The 21,866-nt window shown below is 46.4% G+C and overlaps 1 protein-coding gene across 1 annotated transcript in view; it reads left to right on the forward strand.

Annotated features, from left to right (window-relative positions):
- Positions 1-17,903, forward strand: part of LOC122923580 (T-cell differentiation antigen CD6-like) — a gene marked incomplete at its 3' end in the record, with an annotated part of 38,799 nt that extends 20,896 nt beyond the window's left edge. The window contains exons 2-5 of the mRNA XM_044274432.1: positions 5,378-5,674; positions 10,561-10,869; positions 10,959-11,255; positions 17,835-17,903. Of these exons, the coding sequence (XP_044130367.1) occupies positions 5,378-5,674; positions 10,561-10,869; positions 10,959-11,255; positions 17,835-17,903 (972 nt within the window). The remainder of the gene's footprint in view (positions 1-5,377; positions 5,675-10,560; positions 10,870-10,958; positions 11,256-17,834) is intronic.
- Positions 17,904-21,866: the final 3,963 nt, after the last annotated feature.

Below are 21,866 nucleotides of genomic sequence, written 5' to 3' on the forward strand. Positions count from 1 at the left end.
GTTGTGTGCATCCGTGTCCGTTGTTCCGTTTTCCGTGATTTTCTGCAGACCCATTGAATTTCAATGGGTCCGTTGAAAACTCGGAAAATGCACCGTTTGTCATCCGCGTCCGTGATCCGTGTTTCCTGTCCGTCAAAAAAATAAGACCTGTCCTATTTTTTGGACGGACAACAGTTCACGGACCCATTCAAGTCAATGGGTCCATGAAAAAACACGGAGGCACACAAGATTGCCATCCGTGTCTGTAGGCTACTTCAGCACAGACGGATCCGCAGATCCGTCTGCATACAGCTTTTTCAGAGCTGCGTTTTCACATCGTGAAAACTCAGATCCGACAGTATATTCTAACACAGAGGCGTTCCCATAGTGATGGGGACGCTTCAAGTTAGAATATACTACTGTATACATGACTGAACTGTGTACATGACTGCCCCCTGCTGCCTGGCAGCATCCGATCTCTTACAGGGGGCTGTGATCCGCACAATTAACCCCTCAGGTGCCGCACCTGAGGTGTTAATTGTGCGTATCATAGCCCCCTGTAAAAGATCAGAGGCTGCCAGGCAGCAGGGGGCAGACCCCCCTCCCTCCCCAGTTTTAAATTCATTGGTGGCCAGTGCGGCCCCCCCCTCCCTCCCCAGTATTAAATTCATTGGTTGCCAGTGCGGCCCCCCCCTCCCCTGTATTAAATTCATTGGTGGCCAGTGCGGCCCCCCCCTCCCTACCTCCCCTGTATTAAATTCATTGGTGGCCAGTGCGGCCTCCCCTCTCCCCCCCCAATTAAAATCCCCCGCCAGCGGAGAGTTCCGATCGGAGTCCCAGTTTAATCGCTGGGGCTCCGATCAGTAACCATGGCAACCAGGACGCTACTGCAGTCCTGGCTGCCATGGTTACTTAGCAATTTTAGAAGCATTATACTTACCTGCGCTGTCTGTGACCAGCCGGGAGCTCCTCCTACTGGTAAGTGACAGGTCTGTGCTATAAGCAATGCGCCGCATTACCGATCGGAACTGGGACTCCGATCGGAACTCTCCACTGCCACCAATGATCGGGGGAGAGAGGGGAGGCCGCACTGGCCACCAATGAATTTAATATAGGGGAGGGAGGGAGGGGGGCCGCACTGGCCACCAATGAATTTAATACAGGGGAGGGAGGGGGGCCGCACTGGCCACCAATGAATTTAAAACTGGGGAGGGAGGGGGGTCTGCACCTGATCTCTTACAGGGGGCTATGATATGCACAATTAACCCCTCAGGTGCCGCATCGTTAATTGTGCGGATCATAGCCCCCTGTAAGAGATCGGGTTCTGCCAGGCAGCAGGGGGCAGTCAGGTACACAGTTCTTAGTATATTCTAACTTGAAGCGTCCCCATCACTATGGGAACGCCTCTGTGCTAGAATATACTGTCGGATCTGAGTTTTCACGATGTAACTCAAATCCGATAGTATATTCTAACATAGAGGCGTTCCCATGGTGATGGGGACACTTCAAGTTAAAATATACCATCGGATTGGAGAAAACTCCGATAGGGACTCCTGACTTTACATTGAAAGTCAATGGGGGACGGATCCGTTTGCAATTGCACCATATTGTGTCAACGTCAAACGGATCCGTCCCCATTGACTTGCATTGTAAGTCAGGACGGATCCGTTTGGCTCCGCACGGCCAGGCGGACACCAAAACGACTTTTTTTTTTAACTTTCCTTCATGTCTGGTGATCCTCCAAAAATCACAGAAGACACACGGAAGAAAAAACGGACACGGATCACGGAACAACGGAACCCCGTTTTGCGGACCGTGAAAAAATACTGTCGTGTGCATGAGTCCTTACTCTATGATCACTTTTATCCATGGCTATGTGACCTCTGCCAATGCCATTAATATGTTTGTCTAGGTTAGTACTTACCTAGATGTAAGATTGTAGGTCCTGTGTAGATCCACATTACAGGGAGGGCAGTCTTGTTGGAGGTTAGAAAGCCTTACTGGACTGGGTTCAATCTACAGCGATGGGTTCATCTGGATGCTCTTCTAGTTACCATACTCTTTATATATGGAGGGGACTCTCTCTTTTGTCTGCTACACTGTTCAGTTGACCTTGCCACTAAGAGTCCAGAATTTATAAAGTTCAACAGCTTTACTTGAATATGTCACGAACCAGCGGGTGTGAACGCACTGCGCCACGTGTCCTACCTCCTCTAAGGGCATTGTCTAAATGAACCCCTCGATCTTTACAGTACCCCTGATGGTGGGGATAGACTTTCCCAAGGGGAACACCAGGTCGCTACCTCTTGAGGAGGATAATCACACGAGGCAGCTGGTCCAGGCGGACCAGGAGGTACCTGAAAAAAGTACCAGAGGTACAGACGTTGTCAGCAGGCTGAGTTGTTACCAGGAGCAACAGTGCAGGACCGAAGGATGAGGCAGAGGAGAGGTCAGACAGGCAATAGGTCAGGGCAGGCGGCACAGGTACAGGTCAGGCAATCCGTGTCAGCAACAGGAGAGTCAAGGCAAGCAGGCAGGGATCAAACGGGTAGCAGAATCCAGGAACACAAGTATGCCGAGAGCTTGCGCTCATGTGTGAACAGGAACTCGGTCTCTCCCTGTGGCTGATTACCTATGAACTATAGGATGACATCATCACCATTCAGATCCTTCTTGGCAGCACTCGGGCTCCTTCCCACCCTCCATGTTCTTCTGTTTTCTGTTGAAGATATAAAGTCTCTACAATCTAAAGGACCAGGAGTTCAGATATATAGTAGGTGAGCTTATAAAGTGTTTAGCTGCACTTATATAACCCAGCCTATACCATCTGTGTGTGCTGACTCTCCAGTGTAGTTCTATGGGATGTAGCTTCACAATGGTCTCTCTTCTCTCTGTATGTAAGAGCTGACAGAGGAGAGAGACAGATGACAGGCCAGAGAAGATCAAGCTGCATCACATAGGAAAATAAGGAGACTCTGCAGTGTGAGGGGGCAGCAGCTCTGTGTCATGGCTGGCCTTACGCAGTGCAATGTGGTAAGATTCCCCCCATCTCTGCAATGCCAGGCATGATGGGAAATGTGGGATTCATTAGGAAAACTATCCCTCTATCTGAGGGGAGAAGGAATCAAGATGGCAGATAACCCACAAATGGCACATCAAATAAAACAGGTATACACACGGCGTACACACAAGAACCTCTACTGTATTCTTATTAATGGCGTCTCCTGCACTATATGGGCAAAAAGAAACCTGGAGGGCTTCGTGATGCGACTTGTCATAAACTAAGTGCATCCTCCGGCAGTGTAGGGGATATAAAGACCGGTGTAGCAAACGCTATTTTGATAAATCCTCCTCTTCCTCTTTTTTGCACATGGGACGTGCTATTATTGTGCATAAGTAGTAAAACACAAATAAAACTAGACACATTTGGTATCGTGGTAATCCTACTGAGCCACAGAATAAGTCACCTGATAAATGGAACGTGCAAGAATCAATGTCAGAAAACAGTTCATAAAAATTATGTATATGTACCCAAAAATGGTTTGGTAAAAAAAAAAAAATCTCATCCCACACAAAAACACCCCACACAGGGAAACGTAAATGGGAAAAAATAAATAAAAAATCTTGCCCTTGGGATGGCGTAAAAAAAAAATTCTTTATAACCATTTAGTGTGCTGTTATTGGGCAAAAGTTATAAAAAATAAAATAAAAATGTGTACATATTTGATATCGCCATGATCAGACCTTCACCTGATGGCAGACCCAGGTAAATGGACCTTTACAGTAAGCAGTTGAGCGCTCCTGCTAGGATCCTACCATTAGAAATTATCTCAGGGAACTCTCTCACTACTCCAGGAGCTTCACTCCATTGGAGTCTCTCCGGCTGCAGTCCAGAGTTGTTCTCCGTTGTGCATGGCCTTTAGGTGGACTGTGCTGATGATGCTGCTGTCCAGATCATACCGTCCTGAGAGACAGAGTTGGGGATTTACAGGACTATGACTGGCCCTAAATCTGTCTCCTTGAGGTGCATCCTGCCTGTCAGGTTTTGTATTGTTGTCCCCATTATTGCATAATACTTTCCCCTCTATTTTGGACTTTACTGAAGTTGTGGTAGAGCCCCAGGGTCCAAACGACATATTTGGTGGAGGAGTTCTGACATTGAAACCTTGTTCCATGTCTTCTCATGTGATTCTTGGCTCTCGATCCTCACGTTCCTACTTTTCTCCACCTACATAATATTTTGGCTGTGGCTAGGACAGCTATTCCCTGTCATAAGAAGTTGACATTAGCTCCTTCCTTAACTGGTCAGCTTGAAGAAGTCATGAGAATGGTAGTAACTGACCCTGGACATACAGTACAGACCAAAAGTTTGGACACACCTTCTCATTCAAAGAGTTTTCTTTATTTTCATGACTATGAAAATTGTAGATTCACACTGAAGGCATCAAAACTATGAATTAACACATGTGGAATTATATACATAACAAAAAAGTGTGAAACAACTGAACATATGTCATATTCTAGGTTCTTCAAAGTAGCCACCTTTTGCTTTGATTACTGCTTTGCACACTCTTGGCATTCTCTTGATGAGCTTCAAGAGGTAGTCACCTGAAATGGTCTTCACTTCACAGGTGTGCCCTGTCAGGTTTAATAAGTGGGATTTCTTGCCTTATAAATGGGGTTGGGACCATCAGTGGCGTTGAGGAGAATTCAGGTGGATACACAGCTGATAGTCCTACTGAATAGACTGTTAGAATTTGTTTTATGGCAAGAAAAAAGCAGCTAAGTAAAGAAAAACGAGTGGCCATCATTACTTTAAGAAATGAAGGTCAGTCAGTCAGCCGAAAAATTGGGAAAACTTTGAAAGTAAGGGCTATTTGACCATGAAGGAGAGTGATGGGGTGCTGCGCCAGATGACCTGGCCTCCACAGTCACCGGACCTGAACCCAATCGAGATGGTTTGGGGTGAGCTGGACCGCAGAGTGAAGGCAAAAGGGCCAACAAGTGCTAAGCATCTCTGGGAACTCCTTCAAGACTGTTGGAAGACCATTTCAGGTGACTACCTCTTGAAGCTCATCAAGAGAATGCCAAGAGTGTGCAAAGCAGTAATCAAAGCAAAAGGTGGCTACTTTGAAGAACCTAGAATATGACATATTTTCAGTTGTTTCACACTTTTTTGTTATGTATATAACTCCACATGTGTTAATTCATAGTTTTGATGCCTTCATAGTCATGAAAATAAAGCAAACTCTTTGAATGAGAAGGTGTGTCCAAACTTTTGGTCTGTACTGTACCTGTAGGTTCCTTCACAATGTGTCACTGTTTTTATTGCTGTATTTGTGGACATGAAAAATGTTTTATCATGTGCAAAAACCATTAACCATAATTATTCCATCAGATACTCCCTTCATCCAGCTAGCTGGATCAGACAAGAGATGCCAAGGAGCGGTCCAGGTGTTGATGGAGAACACGTGGCACCATTTATGTGAGACAGCTCTCAATAGAGACTTATCTGAACAGATATGCAGAATGCAAAATTGTGGGAAACCAATCCTACCCAGCACTGGACAGGAAGTAAACGCCTCATCTCCATTCCTAAATATCACGTGTGGTGCAATGGTGGATATAAGGAACTGCAGCTTCTCGCAGTTAGCAGAGGATGAGTGTGATGGAGCAGCCTTTCTAAACTGCACAGGTAACCTCACAAATATGTTTTATGGTCTCGTCGATTCAATAAGGGTGTAAACTCATTTTTTTCTTGATACTTGATGATAGAAGTAAATCGTGATCTCAATACATGGAAGATTTTAATGAGATACTGGTGTACTGTCGGGCTGCTCAGCCAGGATAGCACATTGTAGGCAGGATTGCATAAGTACCTTCTATTGTAGAGCAGTGTTGTGTGTAGTGAGGCCCCCTCAACTCCTTAGGCAGCTCTGCATGTGCATTTTAGGACATAGGCCATTTTAAAAAATTAACAGAAAATCCTTTTAAGTTTAGTTCTAAGCCGCTTCACAGATGCAGAGAGGAAATGAATGGCCTTTCAGCTTCTCTAGTCCCTATGCACTCTAACACTATGTTCACATCTCCGTTAAGGAGATCTGGCTGCCTGATCCAGAGCAACATTTCATCTGTTGGCCGGACAAAAAAACATTGCATGCAATGTTTTTTGTCTGGCCGAGACCTGGCATTTATGCCGGAAAGTCACCAGATCACCACCAGACCTCATTGCAGTCAATAGGGATCCAGCAGTGAAGTAGAGGATCTGGCAATGCCGAATCCTGCGAAATCCAGCAGGCTGCTCTATGCTGGAACAAGCTGCAGGATCTCCTAATGGAGATGTAAACAAGACCTAAAACATTGTTAATTTTCTACCCCACTACTAAGAAAGATAAGACATTTGTATTCCGAGAGGCAAAAGCGCCTGGAGTTGCTGAGTAAACGGTCAGCCTGCTGTATTCTACAATAGGCATCATATTCTCTTCTGCCGAGCACCACGTTTCATCTCACAGTTAGACCCTTTTTCAAGCTTAAGCAGAGTCGCGTGGGAGGGGATAATACAGATGATTGTATACCTTCTACATGCAGTGCTTCTTCTTGTGTAGAGTTAAAGTGGAGGTTGGTTGGTCTCTTGGTTTTGTGGTTATGGTCAGGGTGATCATGTATGTGTCTTTAAGCTCCCCTTCTATTGGCATCTGGACAACCAGGAGAACAACACACCTCTACCTGAGCAGTCTTTACCTCTCTGGAACCCTCTTCATAACTCTCTCTAGAACTCCCTCTAAAACCCTCTCCAGGAACCTCTGTAGAACCCTTTCCTAGAATCCTCTCTAAAACCCTCACCAGAACCCATTCCAAAACACTCTTAAAAAACCCTCTCTGGATCCATCTGTAGAACCTTCTGAAAAATCCTCTCCATAGCTCGCTCTAAACCTAACCCAACCCTCTCCAGAATTCTTTTAAGAAAACTCTTTAGAACACCCTACAAAAATCTCTCTAGAACCCTCTCCAGAAGCCTCTGTATACCCCTTTCTAAAACCCTCTGTACAACCCTCTTCTAAACACTCTGTAGAACCCTGTGAAAAATCCTCTGCAGAACTCTCTCTGGAGCCCTATCCAGAACATTCTCTCTATAACCTCTCTAAAACAAGAACTTTCATTAGAATGCTCTGAAAAACCCATTTATATACTTGTACAGGTTAATCATGTCCCCCCTTAGACGTCTCTTCTCAAGACTAAATAAATTCAATTATTTAAATCTTTCTTTAGGCCTAAGACCCTCCATGCCCCTTATCAGTTTAGTTGCTTTCCTCTGTACATTTTCCAGCTGCAGTGCATCCTTTCTATGGACTGGTGCCCAGAACTGGACTGCGTATTTCAGATGAGGCCGCACCAACGCTTTGTAAAGTGGTAATATTACATCCCTGCCCCGCAAGTCCATGTTTAATGCAGGACAATATTCTGGTGGCCATAGAAGCAGCTTATTGACATTTTATGCTGTAATTTAATCTACTATCTACAAGGACACCCAAATCCTTCTCTATAAGTGACTCTCCAGTGTTACATCACCTAGGACAGTGATAGGCAAACTGCGGCTCTCCAGCTGTTGCAAAACTACAACTTCCACCATGCCCTGCTGTAGGCTGAAAGCTGTAGGCAGTCTTTGCATGCTGGGAGTTGTAGTTCTGCAAAGCTGGAGAGCCGCAGTTCACTGACCTAGGACATATGAAGCACAGAGATTATTACTACAGAGATGCAGAACTTTACATTTGTCCACATTGGATCTCATTTGCCAAGTTGATTCCCAATCACTCAGATTGTTTAAGTCAGCTTGTAGTTTATGGACATCTTCCATAGACCGTACAGTTCTACACAGCTTGGTGTCATCTGCAAAAATAGAAATGGTGCTATTAATCCTGTCCTTAATATCATTAATAAAAATAAAAAAATAATTGAGGGCCCAGCACTGAACCTTGGGGTCACCACTTATAACCCGGGACCATTCTGTATAGGAATCATTGACCACAACTCTCTGCAGACGGTCCTTCGGCCAGTTTTTAATCCAATTACAGACTATACTTTCCAAGCCTATAGACCTTACTTTACCTATTAAACGTCTATGAGGGACAGTATCAAAAGCCTTTGCAAAATCCAGAAACACTACATCCACAGCCGCCCCTCTGTCCAGGCTTCTACTTACCTCACTACATCCACAGCCGCCCCTCTGTCCAGGCTACTACTTACCTCACTATATCCACAGCCGCCCCTCTGTCCAGGCTACTACTCACCTCACTACATCCACAGCCTCCCCTCTGTCCAGGCTACTACTTACCTCACTATATCCACAGCTGCCCCTCTGTCCAGGATACTACTCACTTCACTACATCCACAGCCGCCCCTCTTTCCAGGCTACTACTTACACTAACATTTTTCCCACAACAGAAGTTAAACTGGTCTATAATTACCTGTGGAGGACCTTGATCCGTTTTTGACTATGGGCACCATGTTTGCCTTGCGCCAATCACTTGGCACTGTACCAGTACCTAGAGAATCTTTAAAAATTAACAACAGGGGCACAGCAATGACTGAACAGAGCTCTTTAAGCACTCTTGGGTGTAATCCATCTGGACCCGGAGTTTTGTTCACATTTACCTTATTTAACTTCTCTTGGACCATATCTACAGTTAGCCAATTGAGTATATTACTGGATGTACTAACAGCCCCGGCGCCACAGATATCAGCTCCTTTCTCTTCTTTTGTATATAAAGAACTAAAAAAACATTTAGTAACACTGCCTTTTCCTTATCTTCAGTGACTACCCCCCCCCCCCCCACACACACCTTTATCATTATTTAGGGACCCTACCTGCTCAGACCTAGGTTTTTTAGCATTTATATATTTCAAGAATTTTTGGGGATTTGTTTTGCTCTCTTTTGCTACCTGATGTTCGTTTTGTATTTTTGCTAATTTTATCTCCTTTTTACAGATTTTATTAAGCCCTTTGTAATCTTCAAACGCTACAGCTGACCCCTCAGATTTGTATTTTTTAAATTCCCTTTTTTTGTCTTTTATTGCCATTTTTACAGTAGCTGTAAGCCATGGGGGGGGGTTAATTTTAGGCATTTATACTTGTTACCTAAAGAAATACATTTTTTGTGCAATTTCTCAATGTGGATTTGAAGCTCTCTCATTTATCCTCAGTATTATTGTGACAGTAGCTGCTCCCAGTCTATGCCCTGAAATGCTGCCCTCAACCCAGGGAAATTGGCCTTTTTGAAATCCAGTGTCTTTGCTCTGCTTGACAGAGTTTGCTTCTTATACTTTAGGGGGAATATAATTATATTGTGGTCACTATTACCTAATGTTTCTCGAACAGTAACATTTCCAACAAGCTCTGCATCATTAGAAATTACCAGATCCAACAGAGCATCGCCCCTAGTGGGAGCTTCTACAAACTGGCCCATAAAAAGGTCCTACAGCAAGTTGAGGAATTTTCTCCCCTTTGTGGTTGAGGCAGAACCGCGACCCCAGTCAATGTCTGGGAAGTTAAAATCTCCCATTATGACCACTGTACCCGCCTGTGCTGCCGCTCTATTTGGTTATACAGACGTGTCCTCAATAGGTTCTCAATATTGAAGGGAATCTGTTACCAGATACATCATTATGAATCCAAATTACATGCCAGATGCTTGCTCGTCAGTACTTTGTAATGGTCTTGGTCCTAGTATAATATATGGCCCCATTGTGTAGAAATCAGCATTTTTATTTTATGCGAATTAGTCCCTGTGAACAACGAGTGCGGTGCCTTATCACCCAAAGCTCCACTCCTTTTCATTCCTTGCCACAACCCCACCACCTCGGTATGAAGAACCCACCATCACTGGTATGAAGCACTGATGGGCACTCATCCCTGTATAATGTGTTTCTGCGAAACATCAGGGTCAGGCATGAGTACATCTTCACTGCCTGGCCCTGTCAGTCGAAGTGGTTGTCGCGCGGCCAGGAATGGAAAGGAGCAAATGGCACTGCCCTCATTGTTTCTAGAGGTTTATAGCATAAAATAAAAATTCTACATATTAAAATAGGGCCATGACCATTAGAAAGCCCCTACCTAGTGCTGTCAGCAGTTTAGCATGGTCAACACTGATTACAGACTATCTTTAATGAACCCGATAATTCCCCTGTTAATATCAGGACCTTCAACTGTCTAGGCTGTTGTTTTCCAATCTCTTCTACCTGGTTGACCCTTGGTGGTTCCAAGGTGAAGGACATCAAACGTTACTCTATCTGTAACATGTCTGTCACTGTCCCTAGATCAGAGAATCTCTAGATAATTACCATCCAAAAAATACTCCCTGCTTATTACATTACCATCACTGATCCATCGTGACTAAATATGGTGGTTTTACATCATATGTCGAACAGACACCACAAAGAAGATGATACACTTTCACTAAATGTTTGACCATACCGACCTACAGTATAAAACAGCCTCATAGTAAAGTTACATTCCAGATTTTACACATCACCCTGAAAGTCAATGGTGTTTAATGAACGTTGTGTGCTTGGTGTCATCCACAGACCGTTCTGCCCTACGCCTCGCGGGATCTAATGGCCCCTGTGCTGGTCGTGTGGAGATTTTCATGGATGGCGTCTGGGGCTCGGTGTGTCACAATGGTTGGGATGCCCTGGATGCAGAGATTACATGTCAGCAGATAAATTGCGGCTCAGCTTTATCAGCATTAAGGGGGTCTTACTTTGGAAGCGGACCTCCACAAATCCACCGAAATGAGGTGGACTGCAAAGGTGGTGAGCACTTTCTATGGGAATGTGAAGAACATGGAAATCGAGACTGTTCAGCAGGAGAACATGCGGGGGTCATCTGTACAGGTGAGGGCTACATTGAAGTTGCTCCTCGTCACAGTATGACTGGAATCAGCCAACAAAATGTATTTTTTTGTTTTTTTCCTGCTCTGCAGAATATCGGGATGTGCGACTCTCTGGAGGTGCAAACAACTGTTCAGGTCGGGTGGAAGTCTATCTCCATGGAGTGTGGGCAACTGTGTGTGATAGTCACTGGTATGAAGACGACTCTTCCATGCTTTGTAAATATCTCGGATGTGGACCCTTCCAGAATCAAACAAGACATGAACACTCACTTAGTACATATGCAGCTTTCCTGTGCTCTAAAGCAAAGTCCCTCTGGGACTGCTCCGTCTATATAAATAAAGCCCACATGTGCCACCAGTCTAAGGCTCTCGGGATAACATGTCAAGGTAAGTTTGTTTCGGCAGAGGAACAGACTGTCGGAATTCACTGTATCCGGCATACTTGCCAGCTTTTGGCCAGATAAAAAATACTACATGCAGCATTTTTTGTTCAGCTAAATGCCAGTATATATGCTGGAAAGTGGCTAGATCCCATTACAGTGAATGGGGATCTGGCGGTGCGTCTATGCCGGATGCAGTCCAGACTGTGTAGAACAGACTGTCAGAGTTAAAAGTGTAGATGTGAACCCAGCCTTACTGTTACAAAAATACAAAGTCCTTGAAAAGTCTATATCAAGCAAGCAAAGCAAAATCTCGCCAAAAATAAAAAGAATGTATTAACAGCAGATACATCTTCTCTTTTTTGAATCTACTCCTGGTTTTGGCTTAAAAAACTACATAAAAAACCTAAACATGTGGCAGCACCCGAAGGCCTCTTGCACACGGTCAGTATTTTGCATCAGTATTTGTTAGTCTAAATAAGGAGTGGGTCCAAAACCCAGAAGAGACACAGATATATCTATTATACCTTTTCTTTGTAGGTTCCACTTCTGGTTTTGGCTTTCAAATACTGACCAAAAACTGATACTAATAGTGACCGTGTGAAAGAGGCCTAATAGTGAAGCCCTGTCAGAGCAATGCTCCAAACGGCAGGATTAGTTGCACTTACAAGACAGCAGATAAAATCAGCATGTATAATAAAAACACTGCCGATCTCCATCTAACATCCCAGCTCGCCCTACCCATGGTTTCACTGCTGCTTCATCGGGGACATGTGTTCTTCTTCCCTCATTAATTTATACCCGTCCCTTCCCTTCACATACAAATTTAAAAAGAACGTCATTTTGCTTTCTATAAACTCTCCAGTACATCCACGAATTAATAAAATGTCAAAGCATAAAAACGTTAAAAAACAACTTTTCATATTTTCTGCTCCATAAGACGCACCAAACAACAAGAAACACCTAGGATTTAGAGGAACAAAATAAGAAAATACTTTTCATCAGACCTCAGATCAGACCCCCCCCATCCACATCAGACTTTAGATCAGACTCCGAAACCTGAACCCCAATCCTCATCAGACCTCAGATCAGACCCCCAATCTTCATCAGACCTCAGATCAGACCCCCAATCTTCATCAGACCTCAGATCAGATTCCTAATCTTCATCAGACCTCAGATCAGACCCCCAATCTTCATCAGACCTCAGATCAGACCCCCAATCTTCATCAGACCTCAGATCAGATTCCTAATCTTCATCAGACCTCAGATCAGACCCCCAATCTTCATCAGACCTCAGATCAGATTCCTAATCTTCATTAGACCCCCAATCCTTATGAGACCTCAGATAAGACCCTGCATCCAGACCCCCATTCCTCATTAGATCTAAGATCAGACATAACGAAAGCACTCACTAGCAGTCACTCCACAAAATGTGCTGACATTTTCAACCCACTTTTGGGGTAAGAAAATTGTGTCTTATGGAGTGAAAAATACACTAATATGCATTAAAATAGCCCACTTTCTTGTAAGTACAATAAATCCTGCAGATTATACTCCTCACCATCGCCTTCTCTTTCACTGTGATCTACCCCCTCCTTCAATCACCACCTTTATCTCTATACTCCTTTCCCTCTCTATCTCTCTCTTTCTCTGCGCTCCTTTCCCTCTATCTCTGCTCTTCTCTCTCTCTAACTCTGAGCTTCTCTCTCTCTCTCTCTCTGCACTCCTTTCCCTCTATCTCTTACCACGGATCTTATGACTGAGCCCCGTCCTGTCCCTGTCACTACTGATCTTATGACTGGCCCCCCGTCCTGTTACTACTGATCTTATGACTGAGCCCTGTCCTGTCACTACTGATCTTATGACTGACCCCCCGTCCTGTCCCTGTCACTACTGATCTTATGACTGACCCCCCGTCCTGTCCCTGTCACTACTGATCTTATGACTGACCCCCCCGTCCTGTCCCTGTCACTACTGATCTTATGGCTGACCCCCGTCCTGTCCCTGTCACTACTGATCTTATGACTGACCCCCCGTCCTGTCCCTGTCACTACTGATCTTATGACTGACCCCCCCGTCCTGTCCCTGTCACTACTGATCTTATGACTGACCCCCCGTCCTGTCACTACTGATCTTATGACTGACCCCCCCGTCCTGACCCTGTCACTACTGATCTTATGACTGACCCCCGTCCTGTCCCTGTCACTACTGATCTTATGACTGACCCTCCGCCCTGTCCCTGTTACTACTGATCTTATGACTGACCCACGTCCTGTTACTACTGATCTTATGACTGACCCCCGTCCTGTCCCTGTTACTACTGATCTTATGACTGACCCCCGTCCGGTTACTACTGATCTTATGACTGACCCCCGTCCTGTCCCTGTGAGAACTGATCTTATGACTGACCCCCGTCCGGTTACTACTGATCTTATGACTGACCCCCGTCCTGTCCCTGTGAGAACTGATTTTATGACTGACCCCCGTCCTGTTACTACTGATCTTATGACTGCCCCTCGTCGTGTCCCTGTCACTACTGATCTTATGACTGACCCTCCGCCCTGTCCCTGTTACTACTGATCTTATGACTGACCCACGTCCTGTTACTACTGATCTTATGACTGACCCCCGCCCTGTCCCTGTTACTACTGATCTTATGACTGACCCCCGTCCTGTCCCTGTTACTACTGATCTTATGACTGACCCCCGTCCTGTTAGTACTGATCTTATGACTGCCCCTCGTCGTGTCCCTGTCACTACTGATCTTATGACTGACCCCCCGTCCTGTCCCTGTCACTACTGATCTTATGACTTACCCCCCCGTCCTGTCCCTGTCACTACTGATCTTATGACTGACCCCCGTCCTGTCCCTGTCACTACTGATCTTATGACTGACCCCCCGTCCTGTCCCTGTCACTACTGATCTTATGGCTGACCCCCGTCCTGTCCCTGTCACTACTGATCTTATGACTGACCCCCCGTCCTGTCCCTGTCACTACTGATCTTATGACTGACCCCCCCGTCCTGTCCCTGTCACTACTGATCTTATGACTGACCCCCCGTCCTGTCACTACTGATCTTATGACTGACCCCCCCGTCCTGTCCCTGTCACTACTGATCTTATGACTGACCCCCGTCCTGTCCCTGTCACTACTGATCTTATGACTGACCCCCCGTCCTGTCCCTGTTACTACTGATCTTATGACTGACCCCCGTCCTGTCCCTGTCACTACTGATCTTATGACTGACCCCCCGTCCTGTCCCTGTCACTACTGATCTTATGGCTGACCCCCGTCCTGTCCCTGTCACTACTGATCTTATGACTGACCCCCCGTCCTGTCCCTGTCACTACTGATCTTATGACTGACCCCCCCGTCCTGTCCCTGTCACTACTGATCTTATGACTGACCCCCCCGTCCTGTCACTACTGATCTTATGACTGACCCCCCCGTCCTGTCCCTGTAACTACTGATCTTATGACTGACCCCCGTCCTGTCCCTGTCACTACTGATCTTATGACTGACCCTCCGCCCTGTCCCTGTTACTACTGATCTTATGACTGACCCACGTCCTGTTACTACTGATCTTATGACTGACCCCCGTCCTGTCCCTGTTACTACTGATCTTATGACTGCCCCTCGTCGTGTCCCTGTCACTACTGATCTTATGACTGACCCTCCGCCCTGTCCCTGTAACTACTTATCTTATGACTGACCCCCCGTCCTGTCCCTGTTACTACTGATCTTATGACTGACCCACGTCCTGTTACTACTGATCTTATGACTGACCCCCGCCCTGTCCCTGTTACTACTGATCTTATGACTGACCCCCGTCCTGTCCCTGTTACTACTGATCTTATGACTGACCCCCGTCCTGTTACTACTGATCTTATGACTGCCCCTCGTCGTGTCCCTGTCACTACTGATCTTATGACTGACCCCCGTCCTGTCCCTGTCACTACTGATCTTATGACTGACCCCCCGTCCTGTCCCTGTCACTACTGATCTTATGACTGAGCCCCGTTCTGTCCCTGTCACTACTGATCTTATGACTGACCCCCCGTCCTGTCCCTGTCACTACTGATCTTATGACTGGCCCCCCATCCTGTCCCGGTCACTACTGATCTTATGACTGACCCCCCGTCCTGTCCCTGTCACTACTGATCTTATGACTGACCCCCCCCGTCCTGTCCCTGTCACTACTGATCTTATGACTGACCCCCGTCCTGTCCCTGTCACTACTGATCTTATGACTGACCCCCGTCCTGTCCCTGTCACTACTGATCTTATGACTGGCCCCCCCGTCCTGTCCCTGTCACTACTGATCTTATGACTGACCCCCCGTCCTGTCCCTGTTACTACTGATCTTATGACTGACCCTCCGCCCTGTCCCTGTTACTACTGATCTTATGACTGACCCACGTCCTGTTACTACTGATCTTATGACTGACCCCCGTCCTGTCCCTGTGAGAACTGATCTTATGACTGACCCCCGTCCTGTTACTACTGATCTTATGACTGACCCCCGCCCTGTCCCTGTTACTACTGATCTTATGACTGACACCCGTCCTGTCCCTGTTACTACTGATCTTATGACTGACCCCCGTCCTGTCCCTGTGAGAACTGATCTTATGACTGACCCCCGTCCTGTTACTACTGATCTTATGACTGACCCCCGCCCTGTCCCTGTTACTACTGATCTTATGACTGACACCCGTCCTGTCCCTGTTACTACTGATCTTATGACTGACCCCTGTCCTGTTACTACTGATCTTATGACTGCCCCCCCGCCCTGTCCCTGTTACTACTGATCTTATGACTGACTCCCGTCCTGTCCCTGTTTCTACTGATCTTATGACTGACCCCCGTCCTATCCCTGTCCTTACTGATCTTATGACTGACCCCCCCGTCCTGTCCCTGTCACTACTGATCTTATGACTGGCCCCCGTCCTGTCCCTGTCACTACTGATCTTATGACTGACCCCCCGTCCTGTCCCTGTCACTACTGATCTTATGACTGACCCCCTCGTCCTGTCCCTGTTTCTACTGATCTTATGACTGACCCCCTCATCCTGTCCCTGTCACTACTGATCTTATGACTGACCCCCGTCCTGTCCCTGTCACTACTGATCTTATGACTGGCCCCCGTCCGGTTACTACTGATCTTATGACTGACCCCCGTCCTGTCCCTGTGAGAACTGATTTTATGACTGACCCCCGTCCTGTTACTACTGATCTTATGACTGACCCCCGCCCTGTCCCTGTTACTACTGATCTTATGACTGACACCCGTCCTGTCCCTGTTACTACTGATCTTATGACTGACCCCCGTCCTGTCCCTGTCACTACTGATCTTATGACTGACCCCCGTCCTGTCCCTGTTTCTACTGATCTTATGACTGACCTCCACCCTATTCCTGTCCTCACTGATTTTATGACTGACCCCCGCCCTGTTCCTGTTACTACTGATCTTATGACTGACCCCCGTCCTGTTACTACTGATCTTATGACTGACCCCCCCCCCCGCCCTGTCCCTGTTACTACTGATCTTATGACTGGCCCCCACCCTGTTCCTGTTACTACTGATCTTATGACTGGCCCCCACCCTGTTCCTGTTACTACTGATCTTATGACTGACCCCCCGTCCTGTCCCTGTCACTACTGATCTTATGACTGCCCCCCCGTCCTGTCACTACTGATCTTATGACTGACCCCCCGTCCTGTCCCTGTCACTACTGATCTTATGACTGACCCCCCGTCCTGTCCCTGTTACTACTGATCTTATGACTGACCCCCCCCGTCCTGTCCCTGTCACTACTGATCTTATGACTGCCCCCCCCCACCCTGTCCCTGTTACTACTGATCTTATGACTGACCCCTGTCCTGTTCCTGTTACTACTGATCTTATGACTGACCTCCACCCTATCCCTGTCCTCACTGATTTTATGACTGACCCATGACTCAATCCTGTTACTAATGATCTTATAGCTGACCCCTGCCCCTTTTTAATACTGATCTTATGGCCGCCTCCCGCCTCGTCTCTTTTCATACTGATCTTAAGGCTTACCTTCACACCGTCCCTGTTAGTATTGATTTTAGGTTTGACCCCGTCCCTCTTCTGATGGTTTAAACAGAGAGTAGTGGTTGTCATTTTATCAGCCAAACACTGATCCATCAGAGCGCCCCCTCCTGGTCCGTCTATGTAGGCTTCTTTTCTCTAGGATCAGACACCATCTTGATTTTTAGATGCCACCTGCTTTCTCTTTCTGTATGCTATCAATCCCATGATACCTCAGCACAGGATCAGAAGGGCAGCTGGAGTCAGTACCATCTCTGCCAGCAGGGGGCAGCGTGGTCAGAGAGCATAGACTAGTCAGGAGGGCGATCTCCATCATCATAGCTGTGTCATCATCAGCTGCATTATATATATAGGGGCGGGGGATGGGTGATACAGGAGAGCTTCTTAACATCCGAGACAGACAACTGCCAGCCACAGAAGACTCCATGTCCATGCAGCCCTGGCGTTGGGGTGTAATCTGTTTTGGTCTTTTTCATTTTCCACCTGATAACTGCTCTTTTATATTTAGCAGGTGCCATTATAGACTCTAGTGTGACCAGATCCAAGACACCTGGAACCAGCGACCACGCTGCCCCAGGTAAGAGGACAGCAGCATCATATTCCAAAAAAAACACATTGACCAGAAAGTCATCAAGAATGATGGGAATAAGGATGGTGATTGTGATAATGATGATGGTAATAGTGGTGATGGTGATAGTCATGAAGGTAATGATCAGGCTGATGGTAGTGATAGTCATGATGGTGTAAGATGGGCACACGACCAATGTCTATGAGGGTTACAGAGAGGAGGATATACTCCACCAATGTCTGTGAGGATTACAGAGGGGAGGATATACTCCACCAATGTCTGTGAGGGTTACAGAGGGGAGGATATACTCCACCAATGTCTGAAAGGCTTACAGAGTGGTAGGATATACTCCACCAATGTCTGTGAGGCTTACAGAGGGGAGGATATACTCCACCAATGTCTGTGAGGATTACAGAGGGGAGGATATACTCCACCAATGTCTGTGAGGGTTACAGAGGGGAGGATATACTCCACCAATGTCTGTGAGACTTACAGAGGGGAGGATATACTCCACCAATGTCTGTGAGGGTTACAGAGGGGAGGATATACTCCACCAGTGTCTGTGAGGGTTACAGAGGGGAGGATATACTCCACCAATGTCTGTGAGACTTGCAGAAGGGTAGGATGTACTCCACCAATGTATGTGAGGCTTACAGAGGGGGGGGATATACTCTACCAATGTGTGTGAGGGTTACAGAGGGGAGGATATATACTCCACCAATGTCCATGAGGCTTATAGAGGGAAGAATATACTCCACCAATGTCTGTGAGGCTTACAGAGGGGAGGATATACTCCACCAATGTCTGTGAGGCTTACAGAGGGGAGGATATACTCCACCAATGTCTGTGAGGCTTACAGAGGGGAGGATATACTCCACCAATGTCTGTGAGGCTTACAGAGGGGAGGATATACTCCACCAATGTCTGTGAGGCTTACAGAGGGGAGGATATACTCCACCAATGTCTGTGAGGCTTACAGAGGGGAGGATATACTCCACCAATGTCTGTGAGGCTTATAGAGGGAAGGATATACTCCACCAATGTCTGTGAGGTAACAGAGGGGAGGATATACTCCACCAATGTCTGTGAGGCTTATAGAGGGAAGGATATACTCCACCAATGTCTGTGAGGCTTACAGAGGGAAGGATATACTCCACCAATGTATGTGAGGCTTACAGAGGGTAGGATATACTCCACCAATGTCTGTGAGGCTTACAGAGGAGAGGATATACTCCATCAATGTATGTGAGGCTTACAGAGGGTAGGATATACTCCATCAATGTCTGTGAGGGTTACAGAGGGGGGGATATACTCCACCAATGTCTGTGAGACTTGCAGAAGGGTAGGATGTACTCCACCAATGTATGTGAGGCTTACAGAGGGGAGGATATACTCCACCAATGTCTGTGAGGCTTACAGAGGGGAGGATATACTCTACCAATGTATGTGAGGCTTACAGAGGGTAGGATATACTCTACCAATGTATGTGAGGCTTACAGAGGAGAGGATATACTCCATCAATGTATGTGAGGCTTACAGAGGGTAGGATATACTCCATCAATGTCTGTGAGGGTTACAGAGGGGGGGATATACTCCACCAATGTCTGTGAGACTTGCAGAAGGGTAGGATGTACTCCACCAATGTATGTGAGGCTTACAGAGGGGAGGATATACTCCACCAATGTCTGTGAGGCATACAGATGGGAGGATATACTCCACCAGTGTCAGTGAGGCTTACAGAGGGGAGGATATACTCCACCAATGTCTGTGAGGATTACAGAGGGGTAGGATATACTCCACCAATGTCTGTGAGGATTACAGAGGGGTAGGATATACTCCACCAATGTCTGTGAGGCTTACAGAGGGGAGGATATACTCCACCAATGTATGTGAGGCTTACAGAGGAGAGGATATACTGCACCAATGTCTGTGAGGCTTACAGAGGGGAGGATATACTCCATCAATGTCTGTGAGTGTTACAGAGGGGAGGATATACTCCACCAATGTCTGTGAGGGTTACAGAGTGGTAGGATATACTCCACCAATGTCTGTGAGGCTTACAGAGGGGAGGATATACTCCACCAATGTATGTGAGGCTTACAGAGGAGAGGATATACTCCATCAATGTCTGTGAGGGTTACAGAGGGGAGGATATACTCCACCAATGTATGTGAGGCTTACAGAGGGGAGGATATACTCTACCAATGTATGTGAGGCTTACAGAGGGGAGGATATACTCCACCAATATCTGTGAGGCTTACAGAGGGGAGGATATACTCCACCAATGTCTGTGAGGCTTACAGAGGGGAGGATATACTCCACCAATGTCTGTGAGGGTTACAGAGAGGAGGATATACTCCACCAATGTATGTGAGACTTACTGTCAAGCTTCGGCGTGGGAGGGAAACACCACATCAAGCATAAGAGGGAAGGGGGGGGGGGACAGGGAATCAGGCCTTAGAACTAGGAAAGGAAGATGGACACCTCCTAGTAAAACCCTAACCAAAATCCTGACTACCAGTATGAACAGACCCCAGCGGTAGGTGTGTTCATACGCAGGAATACCTAGAGTCCTATCTAGCCCTATAGGACCCTGGTACTAATGGCAGGGACGAGACTACCTGTTCCTCCAAAAGGAAGGACAAAAAGGAGTCTCCTTTAGGCCTAATACAAACAATAGGGAAATGCAACACACAGAACCCAAACAAAATACAAAAAAGGAAAGGAAAGACTAAACTTCAAAGGGGCTATGGCAGCACCAGGAACTCTGCCGAGATCCACACACCAGCTATCCACAACTGAAACTGAAGCTATAAACCGCACAGCATTGTGGGAGAATCAACAATAAATAAGGAAGGTTAAATGACCACATAAGCAACAACTGGAGGCAAGGGATGTGGCGATTTCCAGACACAACACAGACACCTATTGATCCACAAGTAAAACCCGTCAAATCAAACCAAGTGTTGTCAGTCTCACTGATCTCCTGCCACTAGTGTTGATCGAGCACCAAAGTGCTCAGGTGCTTTGGTGCTCGAGTAGAACACTTTGCGATGCTCTACAGTGCACCCGAACACAATGGAAGAAACGGGCATTAAACCAGGCACCCCCTGCCCACTGAGGTTTATGCAGAAGATCACTGTACAGTGAGGGAATCCCCCAGTGTGAATCCGCGGCTTAGCAGTCCCTGCTCTGACTCCATATATAGCTATGCCCATATATAGAGTCAGTGCTTGGGGACACCCAGTGTATTTAAATCTAATTTAGCCTTGATTTCTGAAAAGTTTCTGCCGGGATTTGAACTCACAACCTACATTAGAGGCAAGGACTTCAACCACTCAGCTATAAAGCTGAATGATAAACTAAGTCAGAAAAACCTCATAGTAGTTTGTCATGTAGTAAGTATTCCTCTACAGCAGAAGTATCATTTCATATTTCAGTGCAGGTTAACATGTAGCTGTATAGCATAGTAGTTAAGGTGCTTGACTCTAAAGTAGAAGGTTGTGAGTTCAAATCCTGGCAGAAACGTTTCAGAAATAGAGGCTAAATAAAATGTATATATTTTATATTTTTTTAAGTAATTGTAAAAAATGTATGGCTCAAAATAAATGTGTAATTACTAAAAAAAACTAATATATATGAATGAGAGGTGGGAGGACAGTTCGAGATGGACATGTTGTTCTAGGAGCTTTGATGCGAATGGGAGTAGTGAGATGGGGTGATATCTGGATAAAGAGGATGGGTCCAGGGAAAGCTTCTTGAGTATGGGTGTAATGGTAGCATGTTTAAAAGAGGAAGGGAAGACAGCAGTGGTTAGCGATAGGTTGAAGAGGGGGTTATGGCAGGGATAACTATAGTGCGGAGGTTGGGGTTGAGGTGGGATGGGATTTGGGTCAAGGGCACAGGTGATGAGGTTTGACTTGGAGATTAAGGTGGAGAGGTTTTCTTTTGTGACGGTGATAAACTGTATCA

This window comes from Bufo gargarizans, unplaced genomic scaffold (assembly GCF_014858855.1).
Source record: "Bufo gargarizans isolate SCDJY-AF-19 unplaced genomic scaffold, ASM1485885v1 original_scaffold_1755_pilon, whole genome shotgun sequence".
In the NCBI taxonomy this organism is placed as follows: Eukaryota; Metazoa; Chordata; class Amphibia; order Anura; family Bufonidae; genus Bufo; species Bufo gargarizans.